Source organism: Piliocolobus tephrosceles, chromosome 15 (assembly GCF_002776525.5).
Source record: "Piliocolobus tephrosceles isolate RC106 chromosome 15, ASM277652v3, whole genome shotgun sequence".
Classification (NCBI taxonomy): domain Eukaryota; kingdom Metazoa; phylum Chordata; class Mammalia; order Primates; family Cercopithecidae; genus Piliocolobus; species Piliocolobus tephrosceles.
Window position 1 is genome coordinate 24,522,895 of NC_045448.1, and position 19,922 is coordinate 24,542,816.

General features: G+C 44.7%; 1 protein-coding gene across 1 annotated transcript in view; it reads left to right on the top strand.

Annotated features, from left to right (window-relative positions):
* Positions 1 to 18,710: 18,710 nt before the first annotated feature.
* Positions 18,711 to 19,922, top strand: part of APOB (apolipoprotein B) — a 42,339-nt gene continuing 41,127 nt past the window's right edge. Inside the window, exons 1-2 of the mRNA XM_023230042.1 lie at positions 18,711 to 18,911; positions 19,226 to 19,264. Of these exons, the coding sequence (XP_023085810.1) occupies positions 18,839 to 18,911; positions 19,226 to 19,264 (112 nt within the window). The 5' untranslated portion in view covers positions 18,711 to 18,838. The remainder of the gene's footprint in view (positions 18,912 to 19,225; positions 19,265 to 19,922) is intronic.

Consider the following 19,922-nt stretch of genomic DNA (forward strand, 5'->3'; position numbering starts at 1 on the left):
ACACATCTTTCTGCAGGCTCTCAAAGTACCAAGGAGATATTTCCTCCATCAATCTCACCACAAAAAAAGGGTGAGAAGAGAGATGCAAGGTTTGATATATTCAGTGGAATTGCCACTGACAGCATTCCAACTTGACTTTACTCCCAGGAAAGCTGGTGTGTTATGGCAAGGTGATGTCTCTCCACTCCCTCTGGAATATGAGATTCAACTCTTTGGCTGTTTATCCAAAAACTGGAGGAAAATAAGCTCCTGAACCCTGAATCAGGAGCAAAGAAGATGCATCAGAATCCTAACATTTTCTTCTACTTACTGTTTGCCTTTCTGACTTTTTTGGAGGGCAAGGATAGTGTCATGTATGTCTTTCCTGTGTGGCTAGTACAGCAAAGAGGACTTAACAGGACTCAGGACAGGACCAGTGAGATGAGATGAGATGAGATGAGATGAGATGAGATGAGATGAGATGAGACGAGACGAGACGAGACGAGACGAGACGAGACGAGACGAGATACGAGATGAATGAGAGTCATGAAAAGAGAGCATATGGCACATAAAAACAAGATGAAGCTTTATCTTCAAACCTGAAACTGAGTCTGGAGAAACAATAGGAGTTGGGTCTAGAGAAGTAAGTCAATAGGAATATCAGTCCTCTCCTCCCTCACATCTCACTGGAGGGATGTATCACTCTCCAACTCCTAGGAAGTTGATCATGTGTAACTCAGTGTAATTATGGCTAGATTTTTTTGTTGGTTTGTTTATTTGTTTTTGAGGCAGGGTCTTGTTCTATCACCCAGGCTGGAGTACAGTGGCATGATTATGGCTCATTGCATCCTCAACATCCCCAGCTCAAGCCCCTCAGTCTCCCCAGTAGCTGGGACTCACAGGTGCATGCCATCATGCCCAGTTAGTTTTTTTTATTTTTTAAAAAAACTTTTTGTTGCCCAGATTGGTCTTGAAATTCTGGGCTCAAGCAATCCTCCTGCCTCGGCCTCCCAAAGCGTTGGGATTATAAGCATGAGCCACTGCACCTGGTCGTTTTTTCTTATTATAAGATAGAATAGGCACCTTTTTATAGGTTTAAGAATTATGTCCTTTGCCAGGAAATGTCTGTTTATATGCTTTGCCCACATTTCTGTTGGTGTGGAAAAAACAGCTTTTTGTGACAGTATCTGCTGTGTGACTAGGAAGTAGCCCCATGGTATGTAAATATTTTAATGTTAAACTGGAAGTTGACCACTATCACTTACTAATTAACATTAGTCTTTTGAAGTTAGGGATCCTTATGAGGCAGATGGGGTGAAAGGCTACTATGTGGCTATCTATGTCTTATGTTATAACTACTCTAATCTGAGGATACATATGCCAGTCACACTATTCTAAGTTGGAGTGATTTCTGTCCCCCTTACAACTACCATATATACCCTTTAGCTATAGAGGATCCTCTATTATTATCATCATTATTATCATTCCTCAGCCCTAGGGTTAACAGAGGAGGTAGCAAGCCCAAAATGGGCAAGTCTAGGACTCAAAGAGCTGACACTAGAGCTGGTTTTCAAAACGGAGGTCGAGATCATAATTTAGAGTGTGAATGCAGGTTGGTTTGCAGGTTTATGCCAAGAGCATTATTTTAGATTAAACCATAGAAAATCTTCAATGTTCAATAATTTGTGACCTATAAAAAATGGCAATGTCATACATGGTTCAAACTAATAGACAGGTGCTGGCATTTCACTTCCAGAGAAAGTCCATCCTGCTGGAAGCAGAGGGCAACAGAAGAGGAGCTAGCAAGGGCTAGGCGGTGCATCAGCCATGCAAGCTCCAGTAAGTGGAGATGTCCTGCAAACCATGATTTGTGCACACATAACAATGTAACAATAACAACAATGTATACAGCTAATGTTTATATAAGTCCTTACCTACTTTTGCCAGATGCTGTTAAGCCATGTTAATTCATTTAATTCTTATCACAAGAGCAACTTTATAAGGTAGGGCTGTGATTATTCCCATCTTTAGAGTGAGGAAACTAATGCATAAGAAAGTCAAGTGACTTGCTCAAAATCACATGACTAATAAATGCCTAAGTAGGGCTCAAGCCCAGGCCAGCTAGTTTTAGATGCCACGGTTCTCAACCCTTGTGCTGCACCACTGCTTTCGCAGAGACTGTATCTGCTGAAGTCAAATAATATACAGAGACAAATCTCCAAATTTAAAACCTTTTATTTGGGAAGCAAGAATTGCAATTCAAGGTAAACACACAAACTGCCTGGTCTTCCCCATGCCTGAAGAACAAAGAGAAGATTGGGAGTTTTATCAGAAAGAGAAATGTCACATACTGTTTTGAAAGAAAACTCTTTGGCACTAGAGGAGCTTTTGGGAGCTGGCAAGCTCTGACTGGTGAGTGACAGTGGTAGGTAAAATTAATCTTAGAGGCAGGTTGTTTTAGCAGCTATTAGGCAAAACTGGTCTTAGGGTTACACCAGGCTGTTTCAGCAGCCGGGCTTGCAGAAAATTTAATTCTTGGAGCAGGTGCTTTGTGCCCCAAGTGCTTTTTCCCCTTGGCCCCTGGAGTCTTATTTCATTCACTATGACAAGAATGACCCAATTGGTCTAATCAACCTTCACATGTTTTAGGACGTGGGACTCAGGGGCTCTCTGTGCACAGTGGAACCAGGTTTAGGACAGGAAGGCCCACTACTGGCTTGACGGATTAGTGAGGACGAGGTGTCTCATGGACAGATCCTGTGAGCCTTGGTCTCATGGGCTCAGATCCCAGGTGGGCAGAGCCTAGACTTGAGCCTTCAATGGCCATCTCCACTTAGAGAGGGTTGGCGCAGGCAAGATGGGCACCACCACTCTCTTCTGTATATTTTCTTATTTCTTGGGCCTCTCTTTTCTGTGTTCCTGTTTTCCCTGTCCTCCATTTAAGTGTATTTGTTTCTGCAGGATTCATCTCTCCATATACAGGATCCCTCACTGAATCTTCCTTTTTATGGGGAAATCTAGAATCCTTAACCTGGCATACAAAAGCCTTGACGGTCCGTAAATATATATTGAGAACAGATGCATAAGTTGAAACCAGACCCTGTAATGGACATCTTTTGAATAATATGATAATGTGGTTTTAAAAGAGTTGTGACGGTCAGAAAATAATTAATGTAGAATTCAGAGGGTGAGAGGAGGGAGAATAATAATTAAAGAATCTTGGCTTCCTTAGTTAAACCCCTATACTTGGGGAGTGAAGTAAAGAAGATTATTGGACACTGAGAAACTTCCCCAAGAGCTGAAAGTCCTTTCTCCCTTGTGAGGGAGATCTGGGAGAGTCACAGCCTTGAGAAGGTTTGGAACAACTGATAGGGTTAGTGGATGGGAGGGGCATTTTTTTGTGTAGTATTCATCTTTAATGAAACTAAAACGTTGAAAGTATTTCCCTACCATAACAAATCATAAAACGAATTCCAGCTCTAAATTCCTTAACATTAGAACACCCTCTAACAGACTTCACTGTAAGGGTTTACCTTCCATCCCTGACTGGGGGCTGGGGTCCTGGATACTGGTGACCAGGGCAGCCCTGCACATCCCCCACACCACTGGGGACGTTCTAAGGCAACTCAACTTTCAGCCCAACCATGGATTTTTTTAATTGAATTGCAAATGCTATCCCATAGCTATGCTTTGGATGATTTTTTATAAATTATGTGAAAAGATTATTACTTGTTTTTCGTAGATGTTAAAGAGAGATGAAGGGATAGCCTACCTGAAAAAATAATTTGAAAGTTTCATAGTTTCTGCAGAAACTACATTGAAGATATAAAGATATCAAATAAGAAGCAAGAGCAAATTTTTTATAAAATAAGAAGTTAGCATTTCCACTAAAAATGTGAAATCCACCTAGTAAAAAAAGATACAACATGGACATATTTAGTAAAACAAAAGTAGCACAAAAATGTCCATTGACCATTCTGCTAGCCTCCAAAGGAATGATGTGCAAAATCTCTCAGAGGTTTGGGGTCTTTTGTAAAAACAGTTCATCTTACTTGGCCACCACCCATGACTCAAGAAGCCACTTTACCTCTCTTAAGGTGATATTTGGTCTTATAGTTTGACTATCTATATAGGTGTCGCTAAAAGCAAACTAAAAGAAAAACACTTTGTACTCATCTTGGTATCCTTGGGGAAGAGTCTGAAGTGGATGTTATGTCTGCACACCGGAAGGTCCCAGACCCACAGAAGAAAGGGAACTGAACGTGAAAGGATATATTGATAGACCAATGATAATAACTAATATTTGTGGACTATTAATAAGTACCAGCACTGTGCCAAGTACCTTATCTGTATTAACTTATTTAATAAATACGAAACCCTATCAGGTATGTACCATTGATTGTGATCTCCTTTTTACAGATAGGGAAACAGAAGCCCAAGGAATTAAATAACATGCCCCAAATGACACAGCTAGTGAGTGGCCAAACTGAACATGCCCCTGGCTTCAGAGCTTGCATTCCTAGCCACGCTGGTAGTCCACATCCTTAAAAAGAAGAGATGCATGAACAAAGGAAGCATCAGTGCCTAGCCCTGCATAAATGGTGGGTATCTTCTGAGTCTGTGTAGGATCCACTTGTTCTGTAACAAGGGTAAGCTGCTCCATAGATCACCCAGCATGTGGAAGGCCTGGCTTTCTTCTTATTGCTCTATATGGTTACCTAGAACCAAGTCAGGCTAACAGGATGAATTGACTGAACACATATAAAATTATTTAGGGGCCAGGCGCAGTGGCTCACTCCTGTAATCCCAACACTTTGGGAGGCCAAGGCAGGTGGATTGCCAGAGCTAAGGAGTTCGAGACCAGTCTGACTAACATGGAGAAACCCAATCCCTACTAAAAATACAAAAACTAGCCAGGTGTGGTGGCACATACCTGTAATCCCAGCTACTCGGAAGGCTGAAGCAGGAGAATAACTTGAACCTGAGAGGCAGAGGTTGCAGTGAGCCGAGATTGCACCATTGCACTCCAGCCTGGGCAACAAGAGCAAAAAAAAAAATCTTTAGAAAGGGAACTTACAAATGTTTCTGCACATCAGCATGAACCTATACATATCTATTTCATACGTGATGTAAATACCAAGTTTTCTTAACTAAGCCTATATCTCCTCTTTCCTTCACCACCCAGGATATGGCCAAGGATACTGAAATTAACCAATAAATGCTTTGTCACTGATTTATTGATTGATTGAGAGCTGGAAGCCACAATGTGTTTGGTTTTGGCTTTTGAGCCCCAGCTTCATTTATAAGTGCTGACGTCAATACCCCATTCTCAGCAATTAATGGAACCAGCAGACAAAATCAACAAGGATGTAAAGGAAGTCAACAACACCCTCAGCCAACAAGATTTAATTGCCACTTGCAGAAAACTACACCAAACTCAGCAGAATATGTACTTTTTTTCAAGTGCTCATGGAATGTTGACCAATATAGACCATCTTCTGTGCCATAAACAAGCCTCAACACATTTAAAAGATTGAAATCAGAGAGTAAATTTTCTGACCATAATGGAGCCAAACTGCTGTTGTGTTCATCACACTACTTAGACAAGCAATGTAATTTTTTGTCTTAGTTTAATATCATTTTTACCAGATATACTATTATTGTGCCTTTCTTCTTATGATGTCACTTTAAAAATATCATAAATAGCCAAAAATATTTTTTCCAGTACTTTCCTGAAGAAGTCTAATATCTCATGTAAATAAATCTTTTTCTAATTTATAGTTATTTTAGTGTGTTTCTTTTGTGCAAGGGACACCCTTATATCTCTTGTTTCCCAACCAAATCACTCACAGCATCAAAGCCCTGACCTGCCCTTCCTGAGAAGGCCAAGGTTAGCGGCCGTGTTATCTCTGGAGCTAAAAGGATTGCTGGCTTGAAGGTGCGTGGGAGTCCACAGCTCTCTGGAGCCTGCCTTTAATCCCCTAGGGATGCGTTTACTCTGCTAGAAGAAAAATAGCCTCCAAAGGCCAAAAGTCAACAAGTTTTATCGTTCTTCTTCCTGGGTTATTCTGCTGCTGCTCAAAGGCTTTATGAGTGTCCTAGGGCAGTAGTTTTCTGGATTTGTCCTACTCCTGGAATGAATGCCACAGGATTTCACAGCTGTGTGGTCACCAGCGTACAGTAGCAAATCTGCCAGTGTTGTGCCCTAGAGGCAACCTCCAACAACATTTCAGGAAGCACTCAGACACCTGGCAGGCCACATTTGAGGCACTCTCAAGACCACTGGGGCCATTGTACCTGGTCAGCTAGTCAGCTGACAGAGACTTATCAAAGATTTTGGAAACCTTTCTCAGGAAATGCCAGAAGTGTAGATCTGTACCATTCCAACTGTAAGGAGCTCACGTATTTTTGTTTGCGGTTCCCATTCAGGCTATTAGGGGCTCAGTTCTGTCCCCCCAAAATCCATATGTTGAAGCCCTAACCCCCTGTGTGATGGTATATAGAGATGGGGCCCAAGGGAGGTGATTAGGTTTAGGTGAGGTTATGAGGGTGGGACCCTCATGATTGAATTAGTGCCCTTATAAAAGATGCCAGAGAGCTCTCTCCCCACTCATCCTCCTTCCATGTGAAGATGCAGTGAAAAGGCAGCTGTCTGAAAGCAAGGGAGACAGCCCTCCTTCTGATCTCAACCTTCCAGCCTGCAGAACTGTGAGAAAATACGTTTCTGTCGTTGAAGCTGTTTTGTTAAGGCAGCCCGAGCAAAGTAAAGCATGTGTTGAAACCCTAACCCCAAACGTGACCATATTTGCAGATAGGATCTTCAGAGAGGTAACGAGATTAGAGGAGGTTGTCAGGATGAGCCCTAATCTAATATGACTGTTGTCCTTATAAGGAGAGCTCAGGGCACAGACATGCACAGAGGGAAGACCACGTGTAGATGCAGGGAGAAGATGGCCATCTATAAGCTAAGCAGAGAGGCCTCAAAAGAAAACCAGCTCTAATCTCATGGAAGTTAAAAGTAGAACAGAGGATACTAGAGGCTGGGAATGATGGGGGACAGGAAGGATAGGGAGAGATTTGTTAAGGATACAAAATTACAGCAGGATAGATTCTAGTTCTAGTGTTCTACTGCACCTGAGGATGACTATAGGTAGCAATAATACCTTACATTACATAGTTTCAAATAGCTAGGAGAACATTGACTGTTCCCAACACAAAGAAATGATCAATGTTTGAGATGATGAATATGCTAATTACCCTAATTTGATTACATTATATGTATTGCATGTACATGTACCCCATGAATATGCATAATTATTAGTCGTCAATTTAAAAAGTAAAATTTTAAAAAAGTATTTATCTACATGCTGCTTATCAGAGTTATAAACACATAGATAAAGTAAAATCAAAAGGATAGGAAAAAATATAGTCCCATTTAACTTATGAATATATGTACACCAAAAAACCTTAAATATTAAAAACCAAATCCAGGCCAGGCATGGTGGCTCACGCCTGTAATCCTAGCACTTTGGGAGACCGAGGTGAGTGGATCACCTGAGTTCAGGAGTTCGAGACCAGCCTGGCCAACACGGTGAAACCCCCATCTCTACTAAAAATACAAAAATTAGCTGGGTGTGATGGCAGTTGCCTGTAATCCCAGCTACTCAGGAGGCTGACGCAGGAGAACTGCTTGAAGCTGGGAGGCGAAGGTTGCAGTGAGCTGAGATTGCACCACTGCACTCCAGCCTGGGTGACAGAGTGAGACGCCACCTCAAAACATAACAGAAAACAAAACAAAACAACAACAACAAACAAAAACCCGAATCCAGCAATGAGGGGGAAAAAATTAACCGACTCAGCTAGTACCTTGACGTTGAACTTCCAGAATCCAGAGCTGTGAGGAAATCAGTGTCTATTGTTTACGCCACCCAGTCTGTGGTACTTTGTTAAGGCAGCCAAGTAGCGAATTCCACATATGCCAGCATCCCCGTTCACAACATAACTCAGAAAACCAACGAGTTCAGAGATATTGGGACACCAGATGGCAAGGGTGAGAAAGAGGAGGAAGAATAGGACAGATCACCTTCCCAATGAGGGTGGAGATTGCGACTGAGATTTGGTGTTGGGGCGAGAGAGTGAATGCCGTGGAGAGAGAAAGAGAGGAGAAAGGGAGTGAGACATGGGGGTGAGAAGGAAGCGGTGTTGGGAGGGGAATCAGGCTCAAGACCGAAGCTGACCTGCCCTGAGGATGAGGCTGGTCCTCAGTGAGGCAGATTCAGAAGCTGCCTGTGCCGCCTGACTCTCCCACCTCTCAGCCTCCCTCCTTTCAGGAAGGCTCTTACTTCTCTGACCAGTAAGGGAGCAAATAGCTCACCTGCCTTCTCACAAGGAGCCACGGCTGTTATTAATGAAGGGAGAAAGAAGTAATTATCTAGATAATTCAGGCATCCATCACCACTTTCAACTAAATTGTCCAGGCAGAAAAGGTGCAAGAGTCAAGAAGAACAGAATGATTTTAATTAATTGCCTCAATTTACCATTTTCTATTGGATTTGTTCAAACTAAATGACTGAGCTGGCCTCCAGCTTTGCCTGGGGGTCAGCCAGTGGTGGAGAAGGCCATCGGCCAGTGTTCCCCAACGGACTCCAGTGCCAGGGCCTGGTCCAAAATGAGCGACAGACACATTATTTCATACCCACTCATTTTCAGAGGTTTTTTCTGGGTGTGATGCAGTATCTCACATTCCAGATCGTTAATCCAGTAGGATCAGCCATGTAAAGCCACAGTTTGGACACGTGCATGATAAGTATTGAAAAACAATTGAGTTGGCTGAGCCTGGCTTCTTCTTTACCTACTTGGGGAAAATGCATGAAGACATACAGATGGGAAAAAAGTTGTAATAAACAGCATTTACATTAAGAACACATCCAAACAGCAGCAAGCACAGATATTTCTGCATGTTTATGCTTTTCCCTAAGCACATTTCATCAGAAATCTGGATATTATCAAAGGCAGCCCCTAGGAAATGCCTCTAACTCCCATCTCCTTCTCTGGCAGTGAATCACTGTGATATTTTCATGTTGCATCTACTCCCTGGGAGCCCACTGAGGCTCAGAACCCTCCCTGCCTTATTTTTCTAACAAATGCCATAAAGAATCTCAGGTTTCCTAATCCTCTCATTGAGATTCAGGATGGTGGAGCATGAGCTGCATGGGATGTAAAGTCACAACACCTGAGTTTGAGTTCTAGCGCAGCTATTTATATGCCAGGTGATCCTGGAAAGTCTTGTAACCCCAAGAAGCTGCAGGTGCCTCACCTGTGATGTGTAATGTAAAACTCACAGTTACCAGGATTAAAAGAAATAATGGAAACCAAAGCTCTTTACAAATCATAAAGCGTTGTGTGACTGCAGATCTTGCTAATAAGATAGTAGCTTATTTCTCCAGATAGAGGGCAACTCATGTGCTTACACCAAAGTCACTGAGACTCCATCTTATGTTGGTCATTTGATCTTACATATTCATAACTGCCCCTTCTAGGTACCTGTACTTATATAATGAAGACAATAGAATTTAGTTAGTTATGTACAACTTCACCCTGGCTCCCTCATTTATAAGATGGCTGGTTAAAATATCTATTTTGCAGATTTTTTGGAATGTCAAATGAGATCATTTATGAAAGTTTAACTATCACAATGATGGGTCTGTTTTTTGGTGCTTGAGAAATACTAGGGTTTAAAAATATATATATTTACAATGATAGGTCAATTTCCTGTTGCCACTGAGGAGCAGAGATGAAGTATTCACCCTCTTCAACATCTGCACACTGCAACTGTTGGTCTGTGAACGTTGCTATCTCATTTTGTCGGCTTGTTTCTCGTTCCCCATCCTTACTCCACATCCCCACTCCCAACTCTTCTCATTCACACCAAAAGCAACCATTCCAAGGTGTTTGATGTCACTTTTTAAAAAATGTATTTGTTGCTAATTTTGTATGTTTCCTTGTAAAATATGTTAAGCTGTTTTGGATACAGAGTAAGCCTTATGTCTCTAACCACTGAACACTTTCTGATGAAAAGGGAAGAAGGGTTATCAGGACATTACAGACTCTAAAAGAAGCTTGGGATTTCAGCTTCGGAGACCAAGACTATCTCTATTTTTCTTATCTAAAGAGGCAAGGGTTCAGGGCCTGTCCTCTCAGTGACTGGGGCTCTGGTCACTTCTTTGAAAAGCCCCAGGGAGGAACAGTCCCTGATAAGGACTGATTCTGTTCATTGAGCAATAGGGCTGATGTCACCTGCATTGGGAACAGGTCACACCCTATTAGCAGGGAGGCAGAAGAGGTAACTCAGGGCCACTTACAGGCTCACAGAACCTGGAAATTTCTAACAGCAAGGCTCAAAAAGATTCCTTTATACATGAAAAATTAACTCTAAATGGATCATAACCTTAGACATAAGACCTAAAACTATAAACCTCCTAGAAGAAAACACAGGAGTAAAATTCCTTGACCATGTTTTAGGCAACAGTTTCTTACATATGACATCAAAAGGAAAAGCAACAAAGGAAAAACGTTAATTGAACTTCATCAAAATTAAAAACTTTTGTATTTCAAAGAAAAGTAAAAAAGAAAACCCACAGAATAAGAGAAAATATTTGCAAATGCTATGTCTGATAAGAAACCTGAATTCAGAAGGCAAAAATAACTCTTACAACTTAATAATAAAAGGTCCAAATACTCCAATTTAAAAATTCAAAATCCAAAGAATTTGAGTAGACATTTCTCCAAAAAGGAGATACAAATTGCCAGGAAGAACACAAAAAGATGCTCAACATCAATAGCCATCATAGAAATGCAAATAAAAACCACAATGAGGTACCACTTCATATCCACTAGGATGGGTATAATTTAAAAAAAAGAAAAAAGAAAAAAACAGATAATAACAAGTGTTGACAAGGATGTGGAGAGATTGGGACCTTCATACATTACTGATGTGAATGTAAAATGGTGTAGCCACTTTGGAAAACAATCTGTCAGTTCCTCATATGATTAAACATAAAATTACCATATTCCTCAGCAATTTCAGTCATAGGTATACATCTAAGAGAAATGAAAGTGTATGTCTACATAAAAACTTGAATGCAGATATTCATAGCAGTATTATTCCTGATAGCTGTTAAGTAGAACAGCACAAATGTATCTCAATTGATGAATAAATAAAATGTGGCATATCTAAACAATGGAATATTAGTCAGTAATAAAAAAGAATAAAAGGCTACAACATGTATGAACCTTGAAAATATGGGAAGTGAAAAAAAGGAGTCACAAAAAAACACATATTGTTTGGCCCCCTGTATATGAAATGTCCAAAACAGGCAAATCTGTAGAGAGAGAAAGTAGCTTAGTGGTTGCCTATGGCTGGACAGGTAGGGAACTTAAGAGGTGATGGCTGATTGGTACCAGAGTTCTTTTGGGGTGATTAAAATATTCTAAAATTGTTGCAAATCCATTAGTATATTCAAAGATAAGTAAATATACTAAAACCCATCAAATTGCATACTTTAAATTGATGTACTTTATGCTATGTGAATTTTATCTCAATAAAGCTGTTTTTTAAAAGTTCCTCTACAGGATGGGCCTTAGAACACCTGAAGGTGGCCATTATTTTTTTGAAATAACTCTATTAGAAGTTAAGTGAACCACTAAAAAGAGAAACCCAAGAAACTCCTGGTGTTAAATGACCCACTTCCACCCACTTTCTTATTTGGAGACCAAGTAACCTAAGCAGTCTGGGCTCTGGTGATGACATGAGCCTTCTCCATGCTATCAGAGAGGGAAAAACATGCAGATGAAAACAGTATCAGGCCATTCTGGTAGTTATTTGGTTTTAACTTCAGAATCTAGGTAAAGATGGTGTCAGAAAAACTTCCACCTCAGTACTGACCATTCCCAGCTTTCCCTGTGATGGACGGTCTGTGCCCCAGATTGGGGACAGACATAGCAGAGACCTGACATATGACCACAGAGCACTGACACACCTGTGCAGGCTCCATCTGGCCATCGGTGGATAGACAGGCTGGAGAGGCTTCCCTTCTGGAAGCTCTTCATTGCATGCTGCCTAGAACATGAACTAATTTCATAAAATTCCACCAGTTAGGCAGCCTATTAATGAGTGCCCAGGGATTCTCAGATTGATGGAGAAGAGGTGGATTCAATAACCTTATGGCCCTTCTAGGCCCTGAACCTCTATGATTCTATGTAATGAGTTACATAATCATATTTATTCTAAATACAAACCCACACACACAAAAAAAAAAAAAACAATGAAAATTTTCACTTTCAGTAAGAAATAGATTATAAGATTATATGGTTTGGCTGTGTCTCCACCCAGATCTCATCTTGAATTGTAATCCCCATAATCCCTACATGTTTAGGGAAGGGCCTGGTTGGAGGTGATTGGATCATGGGGGTGGTTTCCCTCAGGCTGTTCATGTGACGGTGAGTGAGTTCTCACGAGATCTGATGGTTTTATAAGGCGCTCTTTCCCCTTCCCTCCTCACTCGTCTCTCTCCTGCTGCCATGTAAAGAAGGTCCTTGTGTCTCCTTAACCTTATGCCATGATTGTAAGTTTCCTGAGGCCTCCCCCAGCCATGTGGAACTGTAAATCAATTAAACCTCTTTCCTTTATAGATTACCCAGTCTCAGGTATTTCCTCACAGCAGCATGAGAACAGACTAATACACAAGAGAATACAGTGATATCAAAGATTCATTTTTTTTTTTAGGTGGAGTCTCACTCTGTCATCTAGGCTGGAGTACAATGGCACAATCTCAGCTCACTGCAACCTCCACCCCCTGAGTTCAAGTGATTCTCCTGCCTCAGCCTCCCGAGTAGCTGGGATTACAGGTGCCAGCCACCATGCCCGGCTAATTTTTGTATTTTTAGCAGAGATGAGTTTTCACCATGTTGGCCAGGCTGGTCTTGAACGCCTGACCTCAGGTGATCTACCCACCTCGGCCTCCCAAAATGCTGGAATTACAGGCATGAGGCACCGTGCTTGACCCAAAGAGCAATCTCCAAGCAATTTTGTGTAGCCAATGTAGACTTAGTTCAATTAGAGTAGAATGAATAACCTAGATTATAAACTGAAGATCCAAGTTCTCGCCCTACCTCTGTCCCTGTCAAGAAAACAAAACAAAACAAAATGAAACAAAACATCTTAGGCTGTCGAGGCCCCAGTTTCTGTATCTAAAAGATGAGAATATTAGTCATGATTTGGTCTCTATGATCCTGTCTATGTTTGAGACTACAGATACCTGTTGCTATATCTCCCTTCATAGCTCTGGATAAGGAGAATTCAGCCCAATTCTCATGGCCTTCTACACAACCCAGAGTTTCAACGCCATAGGTGTACATTTAGTGTCAAATTAAGTCAAAGGCTTCATTAGCCTGAAAGCTCTGTCCCTGGCCTGGGCATAGCAAACTGTATCCCCCTCTGACTATCCCCCTGTCTCCCGTCTCCCCAGAGACTCCAGTGGCCTGGCGTCGTCACAGCAGCCAGACACTTCCAATATGTTCCCAGCTTCCTGCCACTGCACTTTCAGTGTGCCTCCGTCTTCATGTACCCAAATCCTGCCGACCATCCCAGAGCCAGTTCAATCTCACCCTTCCAGGACCCCAGAGATGCACATCGTACCACTATAGTCTAACTGTGTAGACCCCACACTGGGCTCATTAAGTGCGCTCATTATTAGCTGTGAGGTCTGATTTGCCCTTCTCCTGGTCTGGAAGCTCTCGGAGGAGCGTGCTCATGGGCTCCACAATATGTGAAGAGAAGCAGTGCTGGTGTGGGAATGGTGAGGTGTGTTTATCCACCCAGCTGTCCGGCACCAGCACTGGTCTCGGCCTTCTGAGGTAATGCATTCCGAGCCTTAGTCTTGAGAGAACATAAAGAAAACTTTTTTCAAAAGTGTAAGAAGTGGCTGACAAAAGCTGACCAAAACCCTTTCAAAGGAAATGCTAAGTTATATCTAAGAAAGCTTATCTGAGGTCAGGCAAAGATGAAGTCTAAAGCTAGACGTGGGGAAGATCTTCCGGAGAGTTGTGGTTCCCTGTGCCCCAGCATCCCCAGGAGGGTGTGCCCTCACCTGATTTGGAAATCTGTATAAAATGATTGAAGGGTTCTATTTCTTGGGCAGTGTGGGCACAGGTCGTTGGAGAGGTCGGCGGCCTCCCAGAAAATCCTTCCTGCTGGATGGTTCTAGATCCTCAGTCACAGCTTCTAAGAGCCATGGGGTTTGAGCCCAGAATAATTTATGTGTTTGTTTTTTCAGTCCCAGAGTTTCCATAGAATCAAAGTAGTTAGAGCTGAATGGGATTAAGAGATAGATCGTCCAGTCCTGTCTTCTCATCACACAGATGAAGGACTGCCACCCAGAGCTGTAGAAACTGTCCCATGGCCCCAGTTCCCAGACCCTTCCTCTCTCCTACAGCTCCAAGTTCACCATGCATTCTAAATTAAGATGTAAACGTAAGCAGCAACACCCAAGAGTAAAAATGAAGTGTGCATATGAAAGAAACCTATTCACATGGACCATATTTTTTTTTTTTTTTTTTTTTTTTGAGACAGAGTCTCGCTCTGTCACCCAGGCTGGAGTGCAGTGGCTAGATCTCAGCTCACTGCAAGCTCCGCCTCCCGGGTTTACGCCATTCTCCTGCCTCAGCCTCCCAAGTAGCTGGGACTACAGGCGCCCGCCACCTCGCCCAGCTAGTTTTTTGTATTTTTTTAGTAGAGAAGGGGTTTCACCGTGTTAGCCAGGATGGTCTCGATCTCCTGACCTCGTGATCCGCCCGTCTTGGCCTCCCAAAGTGCTGGGATTACAGGCTTGAGCCACCGCGCCCGGCCTACATGGACCATATTACATGATAATTACAGTGTTTACTGCTTGGCTACCATCTGCCTGGCCTAGCAATGGTGTCAGTGAGGAAGAGAGGACAAGGGATACAAACCCTGTACAGGGTTTTCGCTCTCCCAGCTTCTCTCTGTCGTTGGCAAGGTAACAGGTAAACACATGAAAAATCAAATAATGTTATAAGAGAAAAATGTAAGTTCAGGACAACAACAGCAGGTTTGTATGAAGGCCTTTCATCATCGTTGTCCTGCCTAGAAACTGAATGACAGGGACTCAGAGTCACAAGCCATGAAGTCTAACTGGGCTGGTCCCAGAGAAAGACTCAGTGCGGTAGGTGGGGCTGCAGCCAGCCCTGGGCTGGTGGAAGGATGACATCCACCTAGCAAGAGGGTGATAATTCACTTATGCAGCTCCTCACTGCACATTGAACCCTGCTGACTTCTGGCTTCTCTCCCCCCGGGAGGAACTGCAACTCAACATTCTGACCTTATCTCTTGGGTAGCAGAATGATGGAGAAGGAAAGTTTCTTTTTGCTTCTCACAGGGGTTAATCATCCATCTGGAAGGCCTACACTTGGTTGACACCGGCTCACCCTATCATCTTCCACCTGAACCATTCACCTAAATGTGCCATTTTTTCCGATATTTCTCATTTGTGTGTGTGGGGGGTGTGTGTGTATGTGCACGTGCACGTGCTCACACATGCCTGCTGTCACTGGGTGAACAGGCCACCCTGAGCACGGTTCCATCTACAATGTTTGAAGTTTACTTTCCAGCTTCTGAGCATCATTTGCAATTATAATGCTGTCATAGGCAGAAAAGAGATAGGCTAATTAATCATTGTCAACACTGATCCCTATTTGCCAAATGAGATTTTGGAACAGCATGGCTGGGAATAATTGGTATAGATTGTATTTCCTTGCTTTATGTCACTGGAAATATTTATTTAGCATCATGGTCGCTATGCACAAATAGAAAACGGGGTATAGATGAATGGTGAGGATTCATTCGTTCATATTCAGCAAATTATGTTCTAAGCACCTACTTCAGTATGTGAACAGCACTAAACTCAGAATATTGGTCTGTTGGGGGCCCTTTATTAGCTTCCATGATTCCCTGAACTTGGCCAAGACCCTTCTGGTCAGCTGCAGATAGGCACAATGTATAGTTTTGCTTCTAGAGAATGTAACTGGGACATTCAGCATTATCTAACGCCTTGAAATTCCTCTAGTCAGGTGGCTTTCCAATGGGTACCCAGAGCCCTATGACTACCCAGATTGAAGGTGCACCCAACAATCAATGAAGGGTGATATCTTTGGTCACAAATAATATATTTCCATGTAGTCTTTGACAAAGGATCTAAGTGGATTTTGTAATTGAAGAAAAATCTACGCATTAATCTTTACAGTATTTCTGTGAGTGGACTCAAGTCAGCTCAACAATTCAACATTTGCTCTCTGGGGTTGTGTGCTAGACCCTGTCAGGGGATAAGTACTGCTGGCTGGGGCCCAGTCCAGGGAAGACTTGCCAAAGACCATCAGGAAAAGAAGGAAGCCGAGTCTTAGGTTTCTTCCTTTAAAGATGGTGACAGTCCTCTCAGCACAACCAAGCATCTCACAACATTTCCCTGACTCCAAGTCATCGAATTCATTTTTGATTCCTATTTCATAAAACTACACTCTTCCGGCACTTTGGGAGGCCAAGGCGGATGGATTATGATGTCAGGAGTTTGAGACCAGCCTGACCAACATAGGGAAACATCATCTCCACTAAAAGTACAAAAATTAGCGGGGCGTAGTGGCGCATGCCTGTTATCTCAGCTACTTGGGAGGCTAAGGCAGGAGAATTGTTTATACCTGGGGGGGGCAGAGGTTGCAGTGAGCCGAGATTGTGCCACTACACTCCAGCCTGGGTGACAGAGGGAGACTCCATCTCTCTCTCTATATATATATATATGGTCTCTATTGATGCTGACCATTGGACCCTGGTTTCATCTGCACCCAACAGAGTAAGCTTTGACCTGTGCTTGTAAATTAAAGCTCGACGCCTCCTTTTGGCTTCTCTATACCTGAATATTCTTACCCATTCTCCTTAATGTGAATATGCATGGAAGCAGGACCATTTCCTCACACATGAGCAGCAGCGAACCCTGTGGAACGTCAGTCCACATAGAATAATTCAAATAAAGTGTTCAGAGAAACAGGGTTTCAGAGCAATTACTTTTTCCAGACCCTTCACAATTCAGTGGTGTAGGTATGACCAGCCTTGAGTTGAGACCTCTATAATATCCATCTTTAGTAACATTAATACTCCATGGATGCAGAGCAACTGATCGCTGGAGGGAGTTTAGCTGCCCATAGGAGTTCATGGCTAACGACAATATCTGAATAAGGACAGGTGTGGAGCCCAGGTGCAGGAAGCAGGCGAAGGTCTTTCTGTGAGTCTCCTCTGAGGGAACTGCATCTTTATACATAGTTACTGTTTCAGAATTGATCCTTCTGGAATCATCAGTGTTCACCAGTAGCTTGTTACATCTGGAGGTATCTCATAATTCAAACAAAGCTGACAAGTTGTAACAATGAGCACACACTGACTTCTGCAACAGGCACTGTCCACTTCCCATCCGCACTCATCCAGCTTGCTCCTGGCCGCCTCCCGTTCGCCCTCCTGGGTGCCCCCCCAGCAGGTATACCTACCTGGTTTGCGCCGCCTCTATCCTACCACAATTGCTCACCAGCGGTTTCCTGCCGACACAGCTTGTCTCCCTAACCAGATTGGTGGTGCCCTGGGGACACAGCTAGGCTCAGACATTCATTCAGCCCATCATAGTGCCATCCCATCAATAACCCCTTCTGAGTGACCCTGGGTTAGTAAACTGAGTGACGCTGAAATTCTACTGCGGCTGATTCCCTACAGCTGGGCAGAGGCAGTGAGCGCGGGCTGAAGTTTCCTTTGGAAACAGGCAGTGCCTAGAAGAGAAGGAAACGATGCATGAGAAGATTCCAGATGTCCATGAGGAATATGACACATCCTGTCCACTACGTTGCTTTTCCTCATCGGCCTCCCCACGACTGGAGGAAACCCAGAAGCTGGTGCAGGTAGGGAAAGCCTGCTCTCAGCATCCCAAGAACACTTTGCGCAAAACAGGTGGGCCCTGGGAGGTTGCTCTCCCCCGGAGGCCTCTCCTCACTGGGGTTTCTTAAAGACAGACACTTGGACTCCTGCTGGGACCAGGCAGGCCGCCCATCCTCGGGGGCAGTGCCTTGTCACTCACCAGACCTCCCTGCATCCCCCTTCTCTCTCCTCCCCCAGCACAGGCTGAACCCCAAAGCCACAGATACTCATCAGGATTAGGGTGTCAGTGCAAATCCAAGCTCCACCAAAATGGAAAAGCAGTAACCAGTGGGAACATGTCTCCACCAAGACAGCGCTCAGGACTGGTTCTCCACGTGGCTCCCATTTCAGTCCAGGAGAAGCAGGGATTTTGTCCCCGTGGTGGGTCATCTGAAGAAGGCACCCCCGGTCAAGGCAGGCTTCTCAGACCCTGAGGCACCGGCCATGGCCCCACTGAGATACAGGAAGGGCCGTGCCAGAGCCTTGAAGACGCTCGGGGAAGGGAACCCACCTGGGACCCAGCCCCCGGGTGGCTGCAGCAGCATCCCAGGTGAGCCCCCTCCCCTGAAGCTCTTCAAGGCTCAAAGAGAAGCCAGTGTAGAAAAGCAAACAGGCCAGGCCCGGGAAGCGCCCTTTGGACCTTTTGCAATCCGGACGCTCTTGCAACCTGGGCTTCCTATAAATGGGGTGCGGGCGCCGGCTGCGCATTCCCACCGGGACCCGCGGGACTGAGCGCTCTTCTCAGTTGCTGTCGCTGAGGAGCCCGCCCAGCCAGCCAGGGCTGCGAGGCCGAGGCCAGGCCGCAGCCCAGGAGCCGTCCCACCGCAGCTGGCCATGGGCCCGCCGAGGCCCGCGCTGCTGGCGCTGCCGGCGCTGCTGCTGCTGCTGCTGGCGGGCGCCAGGGCCGGTGAGTGCGCGGCTGCGCTGCGGGCTCAGAGAGAGCGGGAGGGAACAGGCGGCACGAGGTTGGCTGGGGCACCCTGGGCCTAGGCCAGAGGGAGGGCAGCCACAGGGTCCAGGGCGGGGGGTGGGGGGACTAGACCAGCTGGCGGCCCCTGCAGACTCAGGATGCGGGCGCGGGATGGAGGGGCTGTGGAGGGGGTCTCCGGAGCCTGCCTCCCTCCTGAAGGGTGAAACCTGTGCCTGTGGTCCCCCTGTCCGGCCCTGGCACCCGCTGGGAAGACGTGGGAAGCTCACAGATTTCTTTCTCCTGCCTTACAGAAAAGGAAATGCTGGAAAATGTCAGCGTGGTCTGTCCAAGTAAGGCACCTGCGCATGGGGCGTGGAAGGGCGCCCAGCCCCGTGCACCCTCCTACACCCGGGTCCCTGAGGTCCTCCCACTCTATGGGGCTGAGATGGCATCGTGGTGTGCCCTGCTCTGACCCCAGGAAGCAAGTTCCTTGAGCCTCTGCCCACACTCAAGGGATGCCAACTCTCTTCTACCTGCCCTTCTGTTCTGTCCCAAGAGTTCAGCCTGGGGGCGGGGGAGGGAAGGCACTGACACCCCGCTGGCCTGCGCACACTTTGAAGAAACATCACTGTCCTGTTTATCAGTGACTAGTCATTGATTCGAAGCATGTGAGGGTGAGGAAATACTGACTTTAACCTTTGTGCAGAAATCGGACCTCCACCCCCTTCCTATTTACCTGACCCCTGGGGGTCAAAGGAGCTGGCCTCCAAGGGGACCCTGTGTGCTGGAGCCCCGGGGCGGACGTCTGATGAGGCAGCGCTGCCATCTGGTGGACATCTGCCATCACTGCAGCTGGGCTTAGGGCCCAGATGTTCTTTTTCTTCAATTGTTCAGAAAATTCCTCAACTACAGTGGAAACCTCCAGAAACTCCTTTCTAGGAGTTTCTTAAGTTAGTTACGCTTAATGCTTAATGAACTTTGCCTCAAGTATTTGGTAGTCTCAGAGTC